The sequence below is a fragment of the Rhinopithecus roxellana genome, chromosome 10 (assembly GCF_007565055.1).
Source record: "Rhinopithecus roxellana isolate Shanxi Qingling chromosome 10, ASM756505v1, whole genome shotgun sequence".
Lineage (NCBI taxonomy): Eukaryota > Metazoa > Chordata > Mammalia > Primates > Cercopithecidae > Rhinopithecus > Rhinopithecus roxellana.
Window position 1 is genome coordinate 38,250,648 of NC_044558.1, and position 24,285 is coordinate 38,274,932.

General features: G+C 36.3%; 1 protein-coding gene across 1 annotated transcript in view; it reads right to left on the minus strand.

Annotated features, from left to right (window-relative positions):
- Positions 1-24,285, minus strand: part of TRHDE (thyrotropin releasing hormone degrading enzyme) — a 427,994-nt gene that overhangs the window by 303,102 nt on the left and 100,607 nt on the right. The window contains exon 3 of the mRNA XM_010353807.2: positions 15,401-15,527. Coding sequence (XP_010352109.2) covers positions 15,401-15,527 — 127 coding nt within the window. The remainder of the gene's footprint in view (positions 1-15,400; positions 15,528-24,285) is intronic.

Genomic DNA, 24,285 nt, shown 5'->3' on the forward strand with positions numbered 1-24,285 from the left:
GACTACTCAATAAATGCTGGTTCAATTAATTCAGTTGTATGTTGGTTTGTATTGCATTAGTTTAGAGAAGTAATAATCTCATGCATTATTCTCACTAAAATGCATTATTTCCATTTATTTCTTTCATCCTTACTGTTGTGCTTATTTCTCTTTTTTGCATTAGTGGTTGAATATCATAAACATTAAGTATCCTATATATATTTGGTTTATTATTATAATCTTTAATGTATACACCATGTAATAGCTGCAAAATAGCTTAACAAGAACAGTTAAATGGCCATATTATAGAATAATTAATGAAGGGATAAAAGGCCTTGTTAAATTACGTTACAATAGCTATTAAATATTGAAATAACTGTGTCCGTTTTAATATAATTTGGTGTTGTTTTAGCACAAGTGGTTGTCTGAGTGGGGGATGAGAAACACATAAAAATATTTCCCATTGAAAAAAATGACAACTGGTATTTTGGTTTATGAGAAAATAAACTTATGAAGGGTTTTTCAGAATTAAATTACCTACATAAAATAGGGAGAAAACATTTATTTGATTTTAAAGATGGGGGAAAAGGTTAATCCCTTGAAGAAACTTATTTCTCTATGGTACTTGCTAACTTAGAAAGCAAACTACCACCTTAGATAAGTCTCCAGAAAGGCACTAATAATGCTAACCCACAGAGAGATCCTTAGGTTAGTTTCTACCAAGAAACCATACAATAGCTGAGTATAAGATCTTCCAAATATTTTGAAGAGCTCTTGTTGAAGGAAACTTATACTTTAAGTTCTAGGGTACATGTGCACAACGTGCAGGTTTGTTACATATGAATACATGTGCCATGTTGGTATGCTGCACCCATTAACTCATCATTTACATTAGGTATATCTCCTAATGCTATCCTTCCCCTCTCCCCCCACTACATGATGGGCCCCGGTGTGTGATGCTCCTCTTCTTCTGTCCAAGTGTTCTAATTGTTCAATTCCCATCTATGAGTGAGAACATGCAGTGCTTGGTTTTCTGTTCTTGTGATAGTTTGCTGAGAATGACGGTTTCCAGCTGCATCCATGTCCCCGCAAAGGACATAAACTCATCTATTTTATGGCTGTATAGTATTCCATGGTGTATATGTGCCACATTTTCTTAATCCAATCTGCCATTGACAGACATTTCAGTTGGTTCCAAGTCTCATAGTAGCATGATATATAACCCTTTGGGTATATACCCAGTAATGGGATGACTGGGTCAAATGGTATTTCTAGTTCTAGATCCCTGAGGCATCGCCACCCTGTCTTCCACAATGGTTGAACTAGTTTACAGTCCCACCAACAGAGTAAGAGTGTTCCTATTTCTCCACATCCTCCCCAGCACCTGTTGTTGCCTGATTTTTTAATGATGGCCATTCTAACTGGTGTGAGATGGTATCTCATTGTGGTTTTGATTTGCATTTCTCTAATGACCAGTGATGATGAGCATTTTTTCATGTGTCTATTGGCTACATAAATGTCTTCTTTTGAGAAGTGTTTGCTCATATCCTTCACCCACTTTTTGTTGTAGTTGTTTGTTTTTCTCTTGTAAATTTGTTTGGGTTCTTTGTAGGTTCTGGATAGTAACCCTTTGTCAGATGAGTAGATTGCAAAAATTTTCTCCCATTCTGTAGGTTGCCTGTGCACTCTGATGGTAATGTCTTTTGCTGTGCAGAAGCTCTTTAGTTTAATTAGATCCCATTTGTCAATTTTGGCTTTTGTTGCCATTGCTTTTGGTGTTTTAGACATGAAGTCCTTGCCCATGCCTATATCCTGAATGGTATTGCCTAGGATTTCCTCTAGGGATTTTATGGTTTTAGGTCTAACATATAAGTCTCTAATCCATCTTGAATGAATTTTTGTATAAAGTGTAAGGAAGGGATCCAGTTTCAGCTTTCTACTTAGGACTAGCCAGTTTTCCCAGCACCATTTATTAAATAGGGAATCCTTTCCCCGTTTCTTGCTTTTGTCAGGTTTGTCAAAAATCAGATGGTTGTAGATGTGTGGTATTATTTCTGGGGGCTCTGTTCTGTTCCATTGGTCTATATCTCTGTTTTGGTACCAGTACCATGCTGTTTTGGTTACTGTAGCCTTGTAGTATAGTTTGAAGTCAGGTAGCATGATGCCTCCAGCTTTGTTCTTTTGACTTAGGATTGTCTTGGCAATGTGAGCTCTTTTTTGGTTCCATATGAACTTTAAAGCAGTTTTTTCCAATTCTGTGAAGAAAGTAATTGGTAGCTTAATGGGGATGGCATTGAATCTATAAATTGCCTTGGGCATTACGGTCATTTTCACGATATTGATTCTTCCTATCCATGAGTATGGAATGTTCTTCCATTTGTTTGTGTCCTCTTTTATTTCATTGAGCAGTGGTTTGTAGTTCTCCTTGAAGAGGTCCTTCACATCCCTTGTAAGTTGGATTCCTAGGTATTACATTCTCTTTGAAGCAATTGTGAATGGGAGTTCACTCATGATTTGGCTGTCTGTCTGTTATTGGTGTATCAGAATGCTTGTGATTTTTGCACATTGATTTTTGTATCCTGAGACTTTGCTGAAGTTGCTTATCAGCTTAAGGAGAATTGGGGCTGACATGATGGGGTTTTCTAAATATACAATCATGTTACCTGCAAACAGGGACAATTTGACTTCCTCTTTTGCTAATTGAATACCCTTTAATTCTTTCTCCTGCCTGATTGCCCTGGCTAGAACTTCCAACACTATATTGAATAGGAGTGGTGAGAGAGGGCATCCCTGTCTTGTGCCAGTTTTCAAAGGGAATGCTTCCATGTTTTGCCCATTCAGTATGATATTGGCTGTGGGTTTGTCATAAATAGCTCTTACTATTTTGAGATACGTTCCATCAATACCGAATTTATTGAGAGTTTTTAGCATGAAGGGTTACTGAATTTTGTCAAAGGCCTTTTCTGCATCTATTGAGATAATCATGTGGATTTTGTCTTTGGTTCTGCTTATATGCTGGATTACATTTATTGATTTGTGTATGTTGAACCAGTCTTGCATCCCAGAGATGAAGCCCATTTCATCATGGTGGATAAGCTTTTTGATGTGCTGCTGGATTCGGTTTGCCAGTATTTTATTGAGGATTTTTGCATCGATGTTCATCAGGGATATTGGTCTAAAATTCTCTTTTATGGCTGTGTCTCTGCCAGGCTTTGGTATCAGGATGATGTTGGCCTCATAAAATGAGTTAGGGAGGATTCCCTCTTATTCTATTGATTGGAATAGTTTCAGAAGGAATGATACCAGTTCTTCCTTGTTCCTCTGGTAGAATTTGGCTGTGAATCCATCCGGTCCAGGACTTTTTCTGGTTGCTAGGCTATTAATTGTGCCTCAATTTCAGAGCCTGTTATTGGTCTATTCAGGGATTCAACTTCTTCCTGGTTTAGTCTTGGGAGAGAGGGATTTATCCATTTCTTCTAGGTTTTCCAGTTTATTTGCATAGAGGTGTTTATAGTATTCTCTGAGGGTAGTTTGTATTTCTGTGTAGGTCAGGGCTTTTACTTCATTCTTTTTTCATAATTTTTCATAATGAATACTTGGCACATTAGCAATTTTGCACCTTCCCTTTGGTTGTGTGATTATTTGAATAAGATTATTCTCCCCAGGAGGCTAAGAGGTCCCACATTGTATTCAACTCACTTAGAAGAGAAATTGACACAAAGCAGGAACTCAATCAATATTGGCCAAATGACTGAATGAATGAATTACCATTTAGTAATTCCTCCTCTGTGCTTCCACTTTACTCTGCAAATTCCTATCTCATAGTACTTATCGCATTTGACATGATTAGTAGTTTTTCACTCAATCTCCCCAAACAGATTACAGCTCCTCTGGGCAAAGAATGTATTTGATTCACTTTTTCACTTCTAGCTAGACAACTGGCCTAGTGTCTACACACACACACACACACACACACACACACACACACAGAGCGATAACCATGTATATGCATACTATATATTATATATATTTATGTGCATATAATTATAAAATAAGAAAATAAGTATATATTTTATATACATATTTTTAAAGTATTTAAAATAATTTATTTTAAAAAATTATTATAAATATAAAATAAGAAATTGAGAAAAGGGCATCAGGCACTAGTTTCGTTTGGATCCCAGATGTGTGGATCTCAATTGATCGTCCTTAATTTATATATTCATTTTTCATTCCCGTTTTACTTATTTGAACACCTGCTATGCCCTAGGCACTGATTTAGGCACTCAGGACACAGCAATAAATAAAACTAAATTTCTGCCCACATTTTGATCATGTTATGCTACATTTTACCAGTGATCTGTGAAAGTTTCCTCTTCTCTTTCAGATTTTTATTTTTACTATTGTTTTCCCTTTTATTCTCTATTCCCAAGACCGTTGTTCCTTCCTTTTTAGTAACTACTCTTCTGTACATTCTATTCATCAAATATATCTGTTTTTACATGTAAGAATATCCAGAAAGATATATAGTACTTTGTGTGTATTTTACATTTTTAAAATAAATGATATTATATTATAATGTCATTTTCTTCTTTACTTTTATTATTTGTTCATTTGACTAATTTTGAGATCTATCACATTTCTACATGTAAAATCTAGTGAATTTCTTTTGAGTATTCCATAGTATACCATCCTATGAATATAACAAGGTATTCATTTCTCTAAAAAAGGATACCTATGGTACTTCAACTTACCACGTCCCAACATTGATATAACAAGCATCCAAGTACACGTCTCCATGTGCATCACCTTGAGAGTTTCTCTCTGCCACATATCCAAGAGTTGAACTGCCATGACATCAGGATTAGCATACTCAATTTCCATAAGATCTACAGGAAGCTCTCTGAAATGGCCACACCACTTTACACACCTATCAATAGTAGAAGATGTCTCCCCTTGTCTTCACATTCTCCTTAGCATTTGTCAAGTATCAAAATTTCCCACTTTTGCAAATTTGATTATGGTAAGGTATATTTTATTATTATTTTAATATATATTTTTCTGATAATTGGTGAGATGAGTATTCTTATATGTGTAAGAGGTTCTAAAACAGATTTCCATTTGTATCCAAGTAGTCATGAGTATATTAAATGCTCCGTGACTCAGCAGTTTTGTTTGGATCCCAAGTGCATGAATGTTGTACCTCCTTTGTAAAGTAGGAATGACTAGTACTTCTCTTGTGATTAAATGGTTAAAAAATTAGCCACCGGGAATAAAATCTGTGACAAGAAAATGTTAGCTGTCATTATCTTTTACATTTTTTACTTTTAGTTTTCATTCAAGAAGCTTCTTCTATAAATTGCCCATTAATATCCTTCAACCACTTTTCTTCCATATTTCCTGTATATTCCTTTCTGGTTTCCATGAGCCTCTTCTATATTCTGGGTATCAACCCACTACAAATGCTTCTATCTGAATAAGTGAAAGAGTGATCACAGATTGAACATTTCAGTTTTGTTTTACAAAACTCCCAACTGTTTGCTCTTTCTGCTCACTGCCTTGCTAGGTCATTTTTGTGAACATAATTTTGAATGTCAATGTATTTTTAATCCGACTGATACATTTTAAATAAAATTTAATTTATATTCCATTTTTCTATGTCCACAACACAAATCTACAAGTGTGGGGGGAAAACAAATCCTAGTTCCAAACTGGAAAAATTAAACAATTGTATTTGTGGTTTTATTGGGTAATTTTTTAAAAAAAAGAAGCAGAAACAAGTACTACCTTTTTAAAAAGTAAAAAAAAAAAAAAAAAAGGTACAGAAAGGTTACAAATTCTGTCAAATTTTCTCAGAGACAAGTACTTTGTCTCAATTTCAAATTTTCACAACAACCCTATAAGGTGGATACTGTTACTGTCTCCCTTTAACAGGTGAAGAAAGTCAGACGTAGAGGGGTTATGTAACTTGTACAAGATCACACAGCTAGAAAATCCAAACACAGGCAACAGGGATCCAGATTCCATGGCCCAGCACCATGAACTATTGTGTCATAGTATCTTCCATTATTCTTGTGCTGGGCATACGGCCCAGTCTCACCAATGTATACCCTCTCTTCATTAGTTTTAATGGAAACAGAATTGCATTAACAAGCAACAAAATAGAATGATCAGCGTTTCACTGTTTTGTTTTAACTAGGACTTCAGATCTAACAGAGAAAATAAAATGTTCTTTGCCTTACCTCTACCCCTTGACTCCTGACTCTGACCGGTTTCCTAATCTGTTTAAACTTCATGGTACATAGCATAGCATCAACCATTCTATTACAAGCATTCAACTTCTTGATTTTCCTGTCTTTCTTCTGCACCTACATCTGGGTTCCAAGGGTGGTTTCCCTGAAATAAGGGTGAGAAATCTGAAGGATCATAAAAATTAATTCAGAAGTGGTTGGGGTTTGTGGAGAGTTGTAGTTAGAGAAGATGTTCAAGATTAAACAAAGAGTACATGCATAGCTGGTTAGACTGACCATGCAAACCTTGAAGGCCTCAGAGCAAATAAAGGTTTTAAGATGGACACCACATGATAAAATTGCCTTCTAGAAAGAACTTTTGAAACCCGAGGGGACAGCCTAGGCGGTACCATTCTGGACATGAGAACTGGCAAAAGTTTCATGACAAAGACACCAAAAACAATCACAACAAAAGCAAAAATTGACAAATGGGAAGTAATTAAACTTAAGAGCTTCTGCACAGCAAAAGAAACTATCAACATAGTAAATACACAGCCTACAGAATGGGAGAAAATGTTTGCAAACAATGCATCTGACAAAAGTTTAATATCCAATATCTGTATGGAACTTAAACAAATTTACAAGAGAAAACAACCCCATTAAAAAGAGGGCAAAGAACATGAACACACACTTTTCAAAAGAAGACATACCTGTGGCCCACAAGCATATGTAAATAAGCTCAATATCATTGGTCATTAGAGAAATGCAAATCAAAACCATAATGAGAAAGCATCTCACGCCAGCCAGAATGGTTATCATTAAAAAGTCAGAAAATAACAGATGCTGGTGAAGTTGCAGAGAAAAGGGAATACTTATACAGTGTTGATGGGATGACCATTGTAGAAAGCAGTGTGGCAATTCCTCAAAAAGCTACAAACAGAACTACCATTCAATCCAGCAATCCCATTACTGGCTATATACCTAAAGTAATGTAACTCGTTCTACCATAAAGACACATGCAAGAGAATGTTCATTGCAGCACTATTCACAATAGAAAAAGACATAGGATCAATCTAAATGCCCATCAATAGTATATGGGATAAAGAGAATATAGTACATACACACTATGGTATATTACACAGCCATAAAAAAAAGAATGAGATCATGTCCTTTGCAGGAACATGGATGGAGCTAGAGGCCATTATCTTTAGCAAACTAATGCAGGAACAGAAAACCAAATACCACATCTTCTCGCTTATAAGTGGGAGCTAAATGATAAGAACACATGGACACAGAGAGGGGAACAACAGACTCTGGGGTCTACTTGAGAGTGTATCAGCGATTGAGGATCAAATGAATGAAATGAAGCGAGAAGACAAATCTAAAGAAAAAAGAAGAAAAGAAATGAACAAAGCCTGCAAGAAGTATGGGATTATGTAAAAAGACCAAATCTACGTCTGATTGGGGTGCCTGAAAGTGAGGGGGAAAATGGAACCAAGTTGGAAAACACTCTTCAGAATATCATCCAGGAGAACTTCCCCAACCTAGTAGGGCAGGCCAACATTCAAATTCAGGAAATACAGAGAACGCCACAAAGATACTCCGCGAGAAGAGCAATGCCAAGACATATAATTGTCAGATTCACCAAAGTTGAAATGAAGGAAAAAATGTTAAGGGCAGCCAGAGAGAAAGGTCAGGTTACCCACAAAGGGAAGCCCATCAGACTAACAGCACATCTCTCAGCAGAAACTCTACAACCCAGAAGAGAGTGGAGGCCAATATTCAACATTCTTAAAGAAAGGAATTTTAAACCCAGAATTTCATATCCAGCCAAATTAAGTTTCATAAGTGAAGGAAAAATAAAATCCTTAACAGACAAGCAAATGCTGAGAGATTTTTGTCACCACCAGACGGTCCCTACAAGAGCTCCTGAAGTAAGCACTAAACATGGAAAGGAACAACTGGTACCAGCCACTGTGAAAACATGCCGAAATGTAAAGATCATTGATGCTAGGAAGAAACTGCATCAACTAACAAGCAAAATCACCAGCTAACATCATCAGGACAGGATCAAAATCACACATAACAATATTAACCTGAAATGTAAATCGGCTAAATGCTCCAATAAAAAGACACAGACTGGCAAATTGGATAAAGCGTCAAGACCCATCAGTGTGCTGTATTCAGGAGACCCATCTCACATGTAGAGAAATAAAGGGATAGAGGAAGATCTACCAAGCAATGAAGGAAACATTTTGAGAGTTAATTCACATTATATAAAATTAGACCAAACTACCAAACTATATAAAGAACCCTCAGAGATTTTATTTTAAAAGGCTGTATTACTTTAGGCCAGCAACAAAACACATACATAGTAACTAAGTATTTACCTAATCAAAGACAAGGCAAGAAAAGTCATACTTTAAAAAACATAAGAAAAGGTTCAAACTATGAGATGTTTGATAAAGATCAAGATAGTATTATATAAGTGTAACCTCAAATTAAAAACTGCAAACATATTCACTAAAGACAAAAACACATAACCACAGAGTATAAAATGTCCAGAATCATTATAAACATTTCATATAAATTTAATAATACAAATATGATGAAAAAGCTTTAGTATTTGCAAGTAGTAAATTATCATCATCATTACAATCATCATCACAATAAAAATATGTTTATTATATTTTAAGCAAAAATGAATCATTTAAGCTAGCCTCTTATTTGTGAACTTCAATAGGGTAATTTATCCCATAATTTATCTATTCTGTTATGGAAAAATGTTGACTCCATCAGCATGATACATAGATCCCAGGGTATTCATGGATTTTCTTACTACACAATTCTCAAAATGGCCTCTTCTCTCATTTCTTCTCTAATTAAATTCATGTATTTTTTGGTCCAGCATGAAGTAAAAATAAGACTTCTCTTTATTTGTATTTTATTCCTACAGCATTGTACAACGATCTCACTCTTTTAACATAATACTAAATATTTACTCTACAAAATGTTGGTGCTTGATTATATTCTATATTGTGCGAGTCTCTAATTCATTCATTTCTGTAAATATTGCATTCTCTCAACAAAACCACAATCTCCTTGAGGGCAGAAATTCTAGTTACAAAACACTGGAGCTCCCTCTACAATCATAGCACTGTTTCAGATAGGCACTGAATTCTTCATAAAAGCATGGTGTCTTGAAAAAAAGCAATCAAACTCCTTTTTGAAACATTGATTTACAAATTACAGAGTAGTAGTAAAAGGAAACTGAACACTGTCATTAATTGAAGTCTAAATAGGGTGAATAACAAAATATTACAATATAAACCTGAGTCATTTTATCTGATGTCTAATTAACTATACTGCACGTATGATTAAAACATATTTGCAATACTCATATGTCTTCAGGTTAATACAATTATGAGTTATAACACATGTACTTTTTTAAGTTTTCAAATTCTCTTCAAAGACCATCAGTAAAAAATTAACAAAAATAGCTGTTATATCATTCCTCTAACAATCAAATCATTGAGTTTATAAGGCAACCTATATTTTAATTTCTGAATTATTTAAGTTTCTGGAATCCATTTCAGCAGAATCCCAAGATTTTGGAGCCAGACAGACTGGGTTTGAATTCCAAATCTATGTTTTCTGCTGTGTGATCAAAACATATTACTTAGTCACTGAGAACCTAAATTTCCTCATCTGGAAAATGAAAAAAAAAAAAAAAAAAAAGGAATTACCAGAAAAAGCTGCAATACAGATTAAATGGGGAGCCAGCCACAGTGGCTCACCTGAGGTCAGGAGTTCAACATCACTGTGACCAACATAGTGAAACCCCATCTCTACTAAAAATACAAAAATTAGCTGGGTGTGGTGGCACACACCTATAGTCCCCACTACTGGGTAGGCTGAGACAGGAGAATCACTTGAACCCGGAAGGCGGAGGTTGCAGTGAGACAAGATCATGCCATTGCACTCTAGCCTGGGCAACAAAGCCAGACTCCATCTCAAAAAAAAAAAAAAAAAAAAAAAAAAGTGGCTCACATTTAGTAAACACAAATAGTTGTCATTTTATCGATATGCTTTTGAGATATAAAAAAGATAACAATTCTTTTATATGTCTACAACTTTCTTTTAAAGTAACACTCCATGCCTCTGACAGTTCTTATGAAAATACGGTGCATAGATATAGAAAGGACTGCTGTATTGTATTAAGTAGGTGCTATACCTCTTATTACAATTTAATACCAAGAAATAGAAAATCTCTGCAAACCTTAGTTTTAATTACCTCAGTTAGAGATTTAAAAACAAATTTTCACATAGTGTGCACTGGTTACTTATCTTGGCTTATCAATGATAAAGGAGAGCCTTTATGTAACAAAGAAAATAAATTATTATCCTAACAGCAAGAATCAGATATTATCCTAACAGCAAGAATCAGAATTCCTCTTAGGGAACTATCCTCATAAACTACTTGAGGTGGAAACTCAAATCCTTAGACATGAACTAGCATGAGATGAGGCCACAGTGGAGAAATTTAAACTAATTCCACATGAGAAATAAAAACGAATTCGAGAAGAAAGAATGTATTGTAGAGCTCATGACAGAACAGCAAAACGACTTTTGAGAAAAGAAGGATCCAATACTAAGTTTTAAGATTTTGTTTGTACTTTCTTGTTTGTCTGTTTTGCAGTGTAACACCCTGAAATTCACACAAACATTCCCTCCAAAGCTTCAGTAAAGTCAGGCCAACTGGTGGAGAGTCTTCCTATTTATTTATTTATTTATTTATTTATTTATTTATTTCAATTTTTGGTTTTCTAATGCAAACCACGAAAGAGGCAAATTCCACACCTCCCTGGACATGATTTGGGACAGGGATAATTTGTGAGGTAAGAATGCCATCACTTCAGCAGAAACAGCTCTTCTCCAGAGGTGGGTATTGTTAATATTGTTATACCACAGGACTGTCTCCCTCTCCCTCCATTCCCAGAACCCTCCCTACTGAACATTTTTAGAAATGCCAACAGGTGATCTTCACTCACTGCTTCTAGTCACTGTCTCCTTTCCCCAACCCAATGCCCATTTGCTTTTAAGCACACCTGTCAAGTCTGTATTCTAGAACTGCTTTTGTCAAGGTCACCGGTGACCTTCATATTGCTAGCATCAATGAATGGTTAATTCTGAGACCTCATCTAACTTGATTTAACACAAGTTAGGTGTGTGTGATTTTGAGGAACCACAAAAAATGTGTGAATATATTACCAGACTGAGAATATATATCTATAATTTATGCTTCCTTTTTTTTCTTTGGAATTAACTGTCTTTATTCCCAGTATGCAAAGTATTACTTACTCTTTGAAATGCTTTCTCCACTTGATGTCCCCGACACCACAAACACCTGGTTCCCTTAACATCAAACATATGCTCCCGCTCAGTCGTCATTTCTGACTCCTAGGAGTCTTCAACCTCTGAACATGGGACTAGTCCCCGCTTGCTCCTATTTTCTTTCTATCTGCCTTCACTGCTGTGGTAGTCTCATTCAGCTTCACAGCTTTACACAACTTAATATGCTGGCAAATGTATATCTCTAGTCAGATTACTCACCCAAATTCCTGGATTTCTTAAAGACATAAAAGTGCTACCTAAATGTTAAATAGAAATGTCAGTCTCAAAAATTATCACCTTCCACAATCTTTCTGTCTCAGTAAATGGCACTTCCACTCTCCTAGTTCTCAGGCCAAAAGCCTTGGAATTGCCCTAGATGCCTCTCTTTCTCTTACAATCCCATATTTCATTAACTATTAAAAGCTTTTGCATCTACTTACAATATATATCCAGAATGGCACCACTTCTGACCTCTAACTGTTAACATCTTCATCCAAGCAGCCATCATATTTTGTCGGAATTTTGCTATAGCCTCTTAGCTAGTTGTCACGCCTCTGTCATGTCCTCTTACAGCAGGTTCTTTCAACCTTGGTAGTATTGATATTTTGGGCTAAATAACTCGTTGTTGTGAAGAGCTATTCGGTGCATTGTAGGATGGTTAGCAGTATCCACCAGATCTCTGCCAACTAACTGCTAGTAGCCCACACTGTACTCACCTCTCAAGTTGTAATAAACAAAAATATCTCCAGATATTACCAAATGCATCTGAGGGACAAAGTTGTCCCGCAGTTGAGAATCATTGCCCTACAATGTATTCTCAATTTAGCCACAGAATGACCCTTTACAACATTAAACAAATTATTATATAATGCCTCTGCTTAAAACGGACCCATAGATTTCCATCTCACAAAACAATAAAGAAGAAAGAGAGAGAGAGAGAGAGAGAGAGAATAGAGAGAGGAGAAAGAAAGAAAGAAAAAAGAAGAAAAGAAAGAAAAGAAAGAAAGAAAAGAAAGAAGAAAGAAAAGAAAGAAAGAAAGAAAGAAAGAGAAGGAAAAAGAGAGAGGGAGAGAGGAGAGATGGGAGGAGTGAGGAGGAGGGAGGAGTAGGAGGGAGGAGGAAGAGGAGGGATGAAGGATTAAGGAAGAAGGTAGACGGAGGAAGGAAGGAAGGAAGGAAGGAAGGAAGGAAGGAAGGAAGGAAGGAAGGAAGGAAAGGAGGGAGCTGCAGCCTGCTGGTGGTCCATGATCTGCCACCCACCCATTCCTCCTTGACCGTATCATCTACTTCTCATCCCTTTACTCACTCTGCTCCTGTCACACTTGCATCTTTGTTGTTCCTCAGAAATACCAGGAAAACTTCCACCTCAATATCTAGGCACTTTGTTCCCTGTGCCTGTAGTTTTTGCCCCATGATATCTGCTGAGTTTAGTCCTTCACTTAAAAGCCATCTTCCCAATGAAGCCTTCCATGATTGCCCATTTTAAAAACTCATCCCCTTTCCCATGTCCCATCTGTCCCCCATGCTTCCTATCCCTCTGTTCTAGCTTTATTTTTAATGGCATGCATCTCCAATCTGATATGCTATAAATGTTACTAATTGCTTTAATGTCTATATTCATCTAAAAGAATGTAAGCCCCAGGAGAGAGAAGAATTTTGCCTTTTTCATTCACTGGTATATCTGCTTCCCATAGAAAAATGTCCATGGTAGGCAATCAATAAATATTTATAGAACAAATTAGGGCATGCAGAAAGAGTTGAATAGGTCTCAAAAACCATCTTAGATATGAAGGGTCAAGGCAGCCTCAGCTGATATCTAGGACACATCCATATGCATCACCAACAAAGACGAAACTGGTTTCCATAGAATTGATTTAAAGTATGATTCATAATGTATAATGGAAAGTAGGGATTTGTCAAAATGCATATGTACTTAGGGGTTTTTATGTAAGGGATATTTACAAAGCATATTTATAAATCCATTAACATAGATCTAAATATCTGTAGATACATAAAATAAGTAGAACTTTAAGAGAAATTATACAAAGCACCATGGGCTACGGTAACTACCCTAGACACATAAAAAGAAGTATGCTGGGATAAGTCAAGTCATTCAATTATATACACCATAAGGTAGCTTAACAAGTAGTGGTAATGGTGAACAAAGCTCTTTTCTACAGATGAAAGGCTGCATGGTTCAATTGTGAGTGAAACAGAGGAACAGAAATGCTTCCTGCTGCAAGCTGACAGTTACATGGAACCCCCTGACATTATACATTGAGTTCCTCTGCTAATTACTGGTCTGAAGGGGACATATAAATATCTACATTTTATTTCTCTTGCTGAGCTTGCAATATAAGCACTTGTGAATTTTACATTAGGGTCAAGCTGGGAAGTTCCCAGCCAGTTATACCTGGAGTAGATAACAATGCCACCTTCCATGCAAATGAGGTCAAGTATTCCTTTCTGCCTTGGGTGACCACCAGGGAGATTTCAGTGTAACAGGTTCTAACAGGGAAGTTGATATACAGGGAGAAAAGAGAAGGAAAACAGAACAAAACAAAACATTGATCCTGTTTAAAATAAAATTTTGCCTATGAATTCTAAAAGCACATATTTCAAAAAGATCTCAGAATTTTGTAATATCACTCATAAAAATTGTATGTCACACCCATTGATAACAATATCAACTATTCTCTTAACTTTCTGAACTAACTACTCATTGCAAGACCAATAAAGCTACACAGCAGGCAAGTACTTTAATGAAAGCGGCCCAGTTCTCCAGGGAGGGGAACCTGTGGTTCAAACACAAAAACTTTTGATCAAGTAAGCACTTTATTCTTGCCAATGAGAAATACCTTTAATGTGGAATCTGATCAAAAATGCTCTTGGGAAAGATAAGGGAAGAGGAGAGATGAGAGGGAAACAAAGGACTGTTGTGATGTAATATTTCAAAACAGGTTTTCTGGGAAGGAAAAATAACTTCCACATTTCTAATGCATGTAGGTACCCTTATAACTTCCTGGAAAGTATTGTTCACTCCCTGGCAAAAACAGCAGCCTCATTGAAATTCAGATAACCAATTAATTCATTTATGCATTTGACCGACAATTACTGAGTGCAGTCTCTTTGTAAAAGGAAGAAATATAAGAACATTCACAGAGAATACAATCTCCATTATTACCAAGTTTCTCTTCTCTTTTATTTGCATTCTATTTACTATAACAGTATACTAGATATATGACTGAACAAAAATAATCTAAGGCATAACATACATCGAGGTCTGACATGTGAAAATTTGGAAAGAGAAACAAATCAATGAATGTCTTCTCCAGATAAAATAGTGAGTTGTTTGGGGAGTCATCAAGACCTAGTTTGAAATCCCAACCCCTTCACTTACTGGCTGTCTAGATGAATGGAAAATTCCCTGGGTCTCAACTCCCTTATATGGAAAATGTTTTAGTTGTACCTACCCCCATGGTAGTTTTACTGATTAAATGTGATGTTGGCAAGCACCCCTCCATAGTACATATTCAACAAATTATAGCTATTTGGCTTGTCTTTTGGAATCCTAAACTAACATAATGCCTTTCTCAATTCCTATGAGCACTTCTTGGCAAGAGTCCAGAAACACTAAATCTTATTTTACCTCTTCAAAAGAAATTTTTTTATGCTTATCTTCTCTAAAAATATAAATCTCAGAATGTTCATGCTTCTGGATGGCCCAAATAAACACATGAAGAAGAAATTCCACTTTCAAGGAGCCCTTCCAATAACATAACCAAGAAAATTCTTACCTAGTTTTGGCAAGGAATAGGGCACTTTAAAGTAGTCTTCATAAAATTCTATTAATCTCTTTGTTATATGGAGAGCATAGTCCCCGGATCCTCTTCTGATAGCATCAGGTCTTGCATATAATCGTACCTAATTAAAAATATATATAAAAGTTACTTTAGCCTTTTAGCACTTGAGTTTTATCTTCCCTGCAAATACAAATCTACACAAATCACTTAGAATACTACAAAATTTAAACAGGATTCTTGTTCATACACTATATCAAAGCACACTGGGGCTGAAAGGACCAAACTTAAACAATTGAAGTAATTGAAGTAACCAAGTAGAGCAAGTCACAATCTCCTCGCTTTGCAAGATGACATTGAGAAGATTTACACACCTTGCATCAAAATAAATATTCAACGTTATCACTTACATGTGCTTGCTAGAGATAGGAAGGTACAGTGGATTAGTATAATAGGACCCTGACTATGCTGAAAGTAGCCAGGATATGGTGGCTTGGCAGGAGAAAAAATTCATGGTTTGTTAAAGACAGGTTATATCAAGCTTCTGAAGTATTACCAGACTGAGACTATACATCTGTAATTTATGCTTCCTTTTTTTCTTTGGAATCAACTGTATTTATTCCCAATATGCAAAGTAAAGATAGAAAACTTTTCATGTATACAAGCAATCACCATTCTGGAAGGCTGTCTGCAACTGCTCCTGGCTTCAAACTCAGCAGAGTAATTCATATTTCTAACACAATCCAGATACTTAATATTGATTTTTAAAGCAAATATTGTATATTATCTAGTCCTTGGCCAAAAAAAAAAAAAAAAGCCTAAAGCAAGTAACATAAAACTGAACAAAACTAACAATTATATGGAAAAGGTTAAAATGAGATTAGTTTTCATAAAGCTTTCATAAAGCTATCTAGCATCTTTCTTTCCAAAGGCTAAATCTATTTTTCACAGATGTGGTCCCTAATCCTCATATCAATTCTATGAATAAGAAATACGTATTTTGTGGAGCAGTTGAGAGTACAGTGGCTTGGGAGATGGATTTTAGTCCTACTCTGCCACTAACCAAGGTGAGTGATATTGAACAAATTACTTAATTTCTTTGGGTCTCAAATGTTCCCATTTATAAAATGAAGGTGTTGGCCACCAGCTGGCTGCTAAAGTGCTTTCAGTTCTAAAACACATTACTTCCAATCCCATTTTACAGATAAGGGAATTTGTGTTATTTTCAAATATCTAAAAAAAAGTGTTTACTCAGTATACAGAAGTGAATACTTACATTCAATAAAAAAAGAAAGTTGTACTCATTAAATATGTACATTCAATTAAAAAAACAAAAAAGCTGTACATGTTATACATCATTTATTATAATTTATAATAAAAATTGATTATATGATTATTATCTCTGCCTAAGGAGAGAGAACAGAAATGTGTGTAATTAAAAAGAGTATAAAGTCAAGGAAAACACAGTCTGACTGTATGTTCGAAAGACTTGTAATGCACTAAGTTATTTACTAAATTCTATAACAATTATTTACTGAAATTGTGAAGCTACTTTCCTACCAACAACTAAATAAAATATCAAATTTAGTCTACAGTCAGCAACGTTTTGGGCTGGCAGTATTAAAAAACCAAAAACTATCAGGAAGACTACCTGCAACAGCAGAACTTGACACTCTTAAGAAGGCAGTGGTTAGGATTCCCTACCCCTGACAATAACTGTGAATAAATATGCAATATCTGAAGTAAAGTTCCTAGGACGCAGACCTTTAAAAAAAAGATGAATGTACAAGTGATTTAATAAAGAAGTGCTCTAAGGAGAAACTTACAGGAGAATGGGGGAAGCAGGAAGATAGAGGATAATAAACCAAGTAAGGGTGCAATTTCAGGTGAAGTCCTGGACTCAGCCTGATCCACAGGAGCTCTGGAGTGTGAATTACACTGGTGAGTTCATACTGCCTTGGGGCAAGAGAACTAGACATCCATACTCTTGCACCTTGTCATTGGCTACTGGTTACCAAGGGGAAGACATAAAACCCCAGGCACTTCTGGTTCTTGAGCATCTTGATGATGCAGGTCTCACTGCCCAGAGATAGTCCTTTGGAAAAAATGTCCTGTGTGAGCTGTTAGGAGCAAAGCAGTGGGAGCTAGAAGATATGCATACCAAACAGGAAAAGGGATCTAGTCTATCTATGCACCAACAACATTCACAAGCGACAGTTTTCATTAATTGTGCATTCATTCATTCAACAAATATTTATTTGGCACCCACCTTGTATCAGGGCCTGGACTAAGCATTTGTAATTTAGCAGTGACGAAGGCATGCATTATTGAGATAAAAAGCAATGAAGATGCAATCACCATTCTCAAAGACCTTCTCATTTATTAAGTTACATTGTGACCACAGATAATGATACCTGCCATATGAATGGTAAAATATAAATGTAAAATGGATACTGGGGAATAATGGATAGCTTTCAAAAGATTCTACATAAAGTATCTAGTAGATTCATGTTAAAACCATAACCGGAACTACTCTAAAATGATACAGCAAATGTCACTGGTTTTACTCTTAGGACGCTTCCCTGTTTTTGGTGGAAACACAACCATTCCTATCAATCAATCTTACCAGTTAGTCAAGCTATCTGTACACCCAGACAAGAGAAACACAATTAAATTAATCTGCTTGTCAAGATTTGACAGAAATGATCCAATTGAAGCAAGAAGATAAAACATATACATGTTTAGCACAGTGTCTCCATTTGCTCATTCAAACCTTTATTGTGTACCTGCTGTGCACCAGACATTGTACTAGGGAATAGAAATAGAACAGTAAAATTCCTACCATACAATGAACAAGACATTTATACTTACTACTCTTAAGAGGTTCATAATATGTGGAAAAACAAACAAATAAATTAACAACAAAAATACAATGTGAGAAATACAACAATGTGCCCTCTCTTCCCTCCCATTACAAAGGATGAACTGACTAAGCTCCTATCCAAGGCTAAGCTCTTCACATTTAATGTCCTCTTGCCTTTTCAAAGGCATAATTCCCCAAATACCCCCCTTTATCTTTCACATCACCAATCTATGCTTTCTTGATCACAGTTCCTCCAGCTATGGTTTCCAGATAATGCTCCTTGAAAGAGTTTCCTGTATAGCCAAGGTGAACATGTCAGTTAACAGCCAAACCAAAACACATCTAAGAATACTTACAACCTGAGACTATCAGTGCAAGTAGGGCATTCACCTATTTATACTCCCTTTTTCTAGTCTCCCTTGAACTCATTTCAGTAAGGCTTTCGTTCCCACTACTCTACCAGAACTGTTCACATAAAGATCACTAATGGCCTTAAGATACCAAATCCAACAGTCAGTTCTCAGTCTTCAACATGCTTCAGCTGTCAGCAGCATTTGCACAGTTGATCGATCACTTCCTGTCCTTAAAGCATTTTATTCGCTTCTCTTACTTTTCTATCTATCTCACTGCCACTCCTCAGTCTCCTGCCCAATTCCTCCTTCTACTCATCCCAATCATTGATAAACGTTGGAGGGTTCCCAAGTTTCAATACACAGATCTCTTCACTTTTCCGCTACACTCAGTTACTTGGTGATAACATCTAGTCTCATGGCCATAAATATCATGTAGATGCCAAAAGTGTATCCAGTTATTCCAGACTTCCAGATGCATTAATTCAACTGTCCACTTGACATTGACATTTCTACTTAGAGATCTAACAAGCACCTCAAACTTAACAGGTCTAAAACCAAACTCCTGATATCACACACACACATATACACACACACATACACACTTTCTCCTTCTAAAATCTTTCCCACCTCGGTAAATGGTAATTCTCTCCTTCTATCCAGCTGTCCACACCCAACCCCTGTATATTCATCATCCTTGTTTTCCCTCTTACTCTCACACTCCATGTTCAGTTAGTCAGCATATCCTAAGCTCTACCTTTAAAAATACATCCAGAATCCAACCAGTTCTCACAACCCCACTACTACCACCCTGGTCCAAGCCTCCTCCATTTCTTGCCTGAATGACTGCTTTATTTTCCTACTGATGCCTCATCCCTTGCTCCCTTCAAGCTGTTATGTATACAGCAATCAAAACTTTCTTGTTAAAATGAGCATCAAATCATGCACTCTTCCGCTTTTCCTCCTTCAGTGGCTTCTCCCCTCACAGTAGAAGTCCAGGGTTTTACAAGGGCCCCAAATGTCCTATACTAATCTAGTCCCTTTTAGCTCTCCGGATTCATATTCTAGCACTTTGCTGCACACTAACTTCAATCCACCCATAACACTAGCTTCCTTGTCACTCCTCAAACATACCAGAGAGATTCTCAGTCAAGGATTTGGAGTTTTCCCCTAGATAGCCCCATGGTTAGTTCCTCCATCTTCTTTAGATATTTGTCCAAATCCCACACTTTCTGAAAATCCTTCCCTCTGACCCCAGGACCGTCTATCTCCTTTTCTTGCTTTATTGTTTTCTGAAACACTTATCACCATTTAGCAAAATATGTTTTATTTATTCATTTTGCTTCCTGCTACCATTTTTTCAAAATGTACATTGTATGAGGGCAAAGATTTTTATCCACTAGCTCAAGCCACATGAAAGAGCCGGTCTTGTGAGTCGAAATATTTTGTTCAGTTTGCCTCTCAAATGCCTAGTACATACAGCTTTGATGAATAAATGAGCAAATGAATGAGTTTCATAGGTATGTAGAGGTCCTAAGGAAGTATGAAGTATGTGATAAGGACCCATCTCAGAGGAGGGGAAGTTTCAGCTGAATCTTGAAAGATAAGCTGGACATAGGAAGCTACCAAGAGGAGGATGATATCCCAGACGATGGTAACAATATGTACTATGGCAACGGTTCTGACCAAATAGTAAGTGACCTTAAAGGGATTACTGAATACTGCGGTGTTATTTTAAAATGTGTAGGAATTGGCCAGATGCATGGCTCACGCCTGTAGTCCCAGCAATTTGGGAGGCGGAGGCAGGTAGATCACTTGAGGTCAGGATTTCGAGACCAGCCCGGCCAACATGGCAAAACCCTGTCTCTACCAAAAATACGAAAATTAGCTGGGTGTGGTGGTGCATGCCTGTAATCCCAGCTACCTGAAAGGCTGAGACAGAATAATTGCATGAACCCTGGAGGCAGAGGTTGCAGTGAGCCAAGATCATGCCATTGCATTCCAGTCTTGGTGACAGAGCAAGACTCCATCTCAAAAAATAATAATAATAATGAATTTTTAAAAAGTGTGGGAATTCATAGGAGGATATTAAGCCAGAACATGATAAAATTAGTTTCATATTTCAGAAAAACCACAGCAACCTATATTAGATGAACTGAGGTATAGAAAGCTGCCTGTTAAAACTGCAGGCAGAAAGACTAATTAGAAAAGTGAGAAGATATATAGTGATAGGTGACACTGGAGAAGCAAAGAGAAGCTACAAAACATATTACACAAGTGTCTGTAAACCAAATTGCAAAATATGAATTTAATATCGTCAGCACAAGCAAGTCACTTAAAGATTTTAAGCCATAAAATGACATGATCAGAATCAGGTTTTAGCAGTCTATATTGGCTGCAGTGAAGAGGATGGATTAGGAGGAAACAGAAACAAATAAAAGGACATGAGTTAGACTATTGTAGAAGTTTGGGTGAAAGATAACAGTGGTTTGGACTGGAGAGATGGCAGTAGGGATGCAGAGAAATAGATGGATTTATTCAATCAGCCCTAACACTCTGTTGAACATGTCCTTTAGTTACCAAGTAAAGCCAATTGTAGTCGCTTTTTTACTTAAAAACAATCATTCACCTCATCTGTACTCCAGTATCTCACTCCAGTGACCTGCTGGAACACATGAGACCCAGTTGAACAAGTGGAAGAAAAGTACAAAATATTTTGCAAACTGAGTAATTACTGTATGGTTAATCAAGTGAATTTTGTATAATAATTCACTTTATACTGTGAAAAAATCACAGTTGTTTTCTTCTTTTAGAGTAAGTAGGTCCCACTTAATCATAACACGGAGAGTAAATCTTCATAAACATAACTATTACTCAAAAGTAATAAAATATAATTTTATTACACCTGCTTATTTGCAGCATTTTCTGACATTCCATGATAAGAGCCCAGCTCTGAAACTGTAAATAGCTTACTAGGCTTTATCTCTTCCTCTGCAGAGCTTTTTCCAACAACCAATATGAACCAAACTCTATGAACATTTAGTCCAGTGAAAAGGACATTACACTAGGAAATGCATGCAGGGACTGGAGGGTCAACTTTCCATAACTACTGTCCAGTTGTGAGAGTCATTAACTTCTCTGGGTCTCAGCTCAAAGTTCCTTCCAGGGGCTATAGTTTATCATTATCTATTTATTATATTATGTCTGAGAGGTTAGTGTGTCATACAAACATGCCAAAATTCTTCTCATCTAGTCTGCATTTATTTTGAAGAGAAAATAATGAAAAGAGTTTTTTTTTCCTGACACAGTTTTACTCTACATTTTTTATTTCCTTTGAAAACACAAACCAACTGCTCAGTTACCTTTCCCCATACTTTACTCCTGCGTATTCTTCTTTGCTTTCCTGATTGGCCATGAACTTGGTACTGACTGAACAGAAATCACTGTAGTAACCAATACAAAACAGAAGCTGGCTGTGGAAAAATATGCTTATGACATCACCCTAGTGGTAATACATCATAGTAATGAGCTAAGGTGGAGGACTACAAATTTTTGATCCCTTAGAACAAACTGGGAGCTCCTATTGGTGTTTCTATGGGATCTAGCAGCCTTTACTCTGTAATTTCATGAATTCGCTATAAATATGTTTATTTCATCTCTTTATAGAATTGTAAGTATTTTTATCATTGAAAGGAAAAACCTACTAAAGGCAGATATCATCAATCCCTTTGGTCATCTCACTTCCCCACAAGCCAAAGATGGCAATAAAGTTTCAGCTATCCTGACAATGTGGGTGGCTGCTTAGAGGAAATGTTGGGAAAAATCCTGAGACCATATCTGGACTTGGCAGAAAAAAGTGCTGTAATCTGTGAAATGCCGGCTGTGCACACAAGGGTAGGAAACACAGCGCTGGTGCCAGATACTCAACACTATTAGGGTAGAATATTCTTTAGGAAAAGTGTCAAAATGGAAGAGAACTTCAGATAGATTTGAATTAATTATATCTCATAGCGGTGCAATTTAGAAAAAGAACATCAAAGACTGTTTAAGGATTTCATCAATGGGATTTTTCAGTTAATTTATTTATTCAGTTAATAGTTAATAAGGGTCTATTAAGGGTCAGGTCACTAGTCACATGCTGAGTGTTCAAAGGTAAGCAAAAGACAAAAGCTCCCTTCTTTCAAGAAGCTTGTAGTCCACTGTAGGAGACACAATAACATGGTCCTATAATTTAGAATAACAAAGTGGATCTAATTTACATGGGCTCTTCAGAAAAGTTCTACCTAAAAAGATGGTGACTCAGCGAAACAAGGTCAGAGTCCCATGAAAGTAAAGATGAGCAATTATTCAAATTATTACATATAAAGTTCTACCTTTCATTGTACTAAAATTTTCAAAAGAAAGGTAAAAATACATATATAATCACAATATGATGCAAAATCATAAAAAAGACACATTCAGTTGTCAGAATTATTATGAAATCTACTAAATAAATTTAGAGAAATTTAGAGACTTTCTTCTAATAATTTAATGTACCTGACGTTTATCATCATAAACTACCTGGAGTTAGCAATAAATTCTGATTTTGTTGGTTAAGAATTTGAAGAGATTTTCTAGTCATTGATTCGCTTTCAAGGGAATGAAACTAAATCTCTCTGTGTAAAGCTTTTCTTCTAGACTGTATTAATTATTTGTTGTTTAAAAATGACTTGTGGTAGTTGTTATATAATTATGTGAAACAGTGTATAGTTATACCACACAGCCAAGAAAAAGAAAAAAACATTTACAACAGTAGCACACCTGTTAAAGACTTAAATAACATTTTCTCTAATTTGACATTTGTAATTTGGTACTTTAAGTTCAATAAACCTTCTGACTTGCCAGAGTTATTCTCTGAGAAAATTTTACGCTGCAAGAGTACATTAGAAACTTTGGAAGACATAGTAATTATTTCACAGCTTTAAAATACCACTATAACAATACATTTACTTTTCCTTTTGCCTATAACTGAAAAACTAGTCCCCCTCTTTAATAATTCAAAACAACAATGCACTGAATTGCAGTCAGTAAAGCTGAATTAATTCACCTATGTGAATATAATTCGATTTGGGGGTTCTTCCTACAAATCAGGAAAACAGAACAAGCCAGGGAAAAAGGAGTAGGTTGACACGAAGAGGAAAGGATGTTGTAAACAAGAAACTAAAAGCCCAGGAGTATTAGTCTTATTTAAAATTCAGAAGATAACATTCTGTTTCCTAAGCAAAAGGGAAATAAATACACATGAAAATCTAACAGAAACAGGGAACTAATGCCCATATTCACATTCAAGAGCAAATAAACATAAAGAAGAGACTGGAAGGAGGAAGGGGAAGGCACTGGCCCGGGAGTGGCAGGTGGCAGAGGTCAGAGAGCCTTGACCTCTCACATAAAGACTGGACATGTGGCGCCGAGGAGTTGAAAGCCACTGCCGAGTTTGAGGCAGAGTGACATGATTGAAAACGACAAAGACAGATTATTTAGGCAACAGAACTTAAGATGCATTGCGACAAGAAGACCAGTGAGTAGAAAAGCATAATATTACAGGTGAAGAATTTGTTCTGTGGTTTTTATGGCAAGAACAGCCAGTAATAGGCACTCTCCATTACCAGAGTCAAAGAACTCATTCTGAG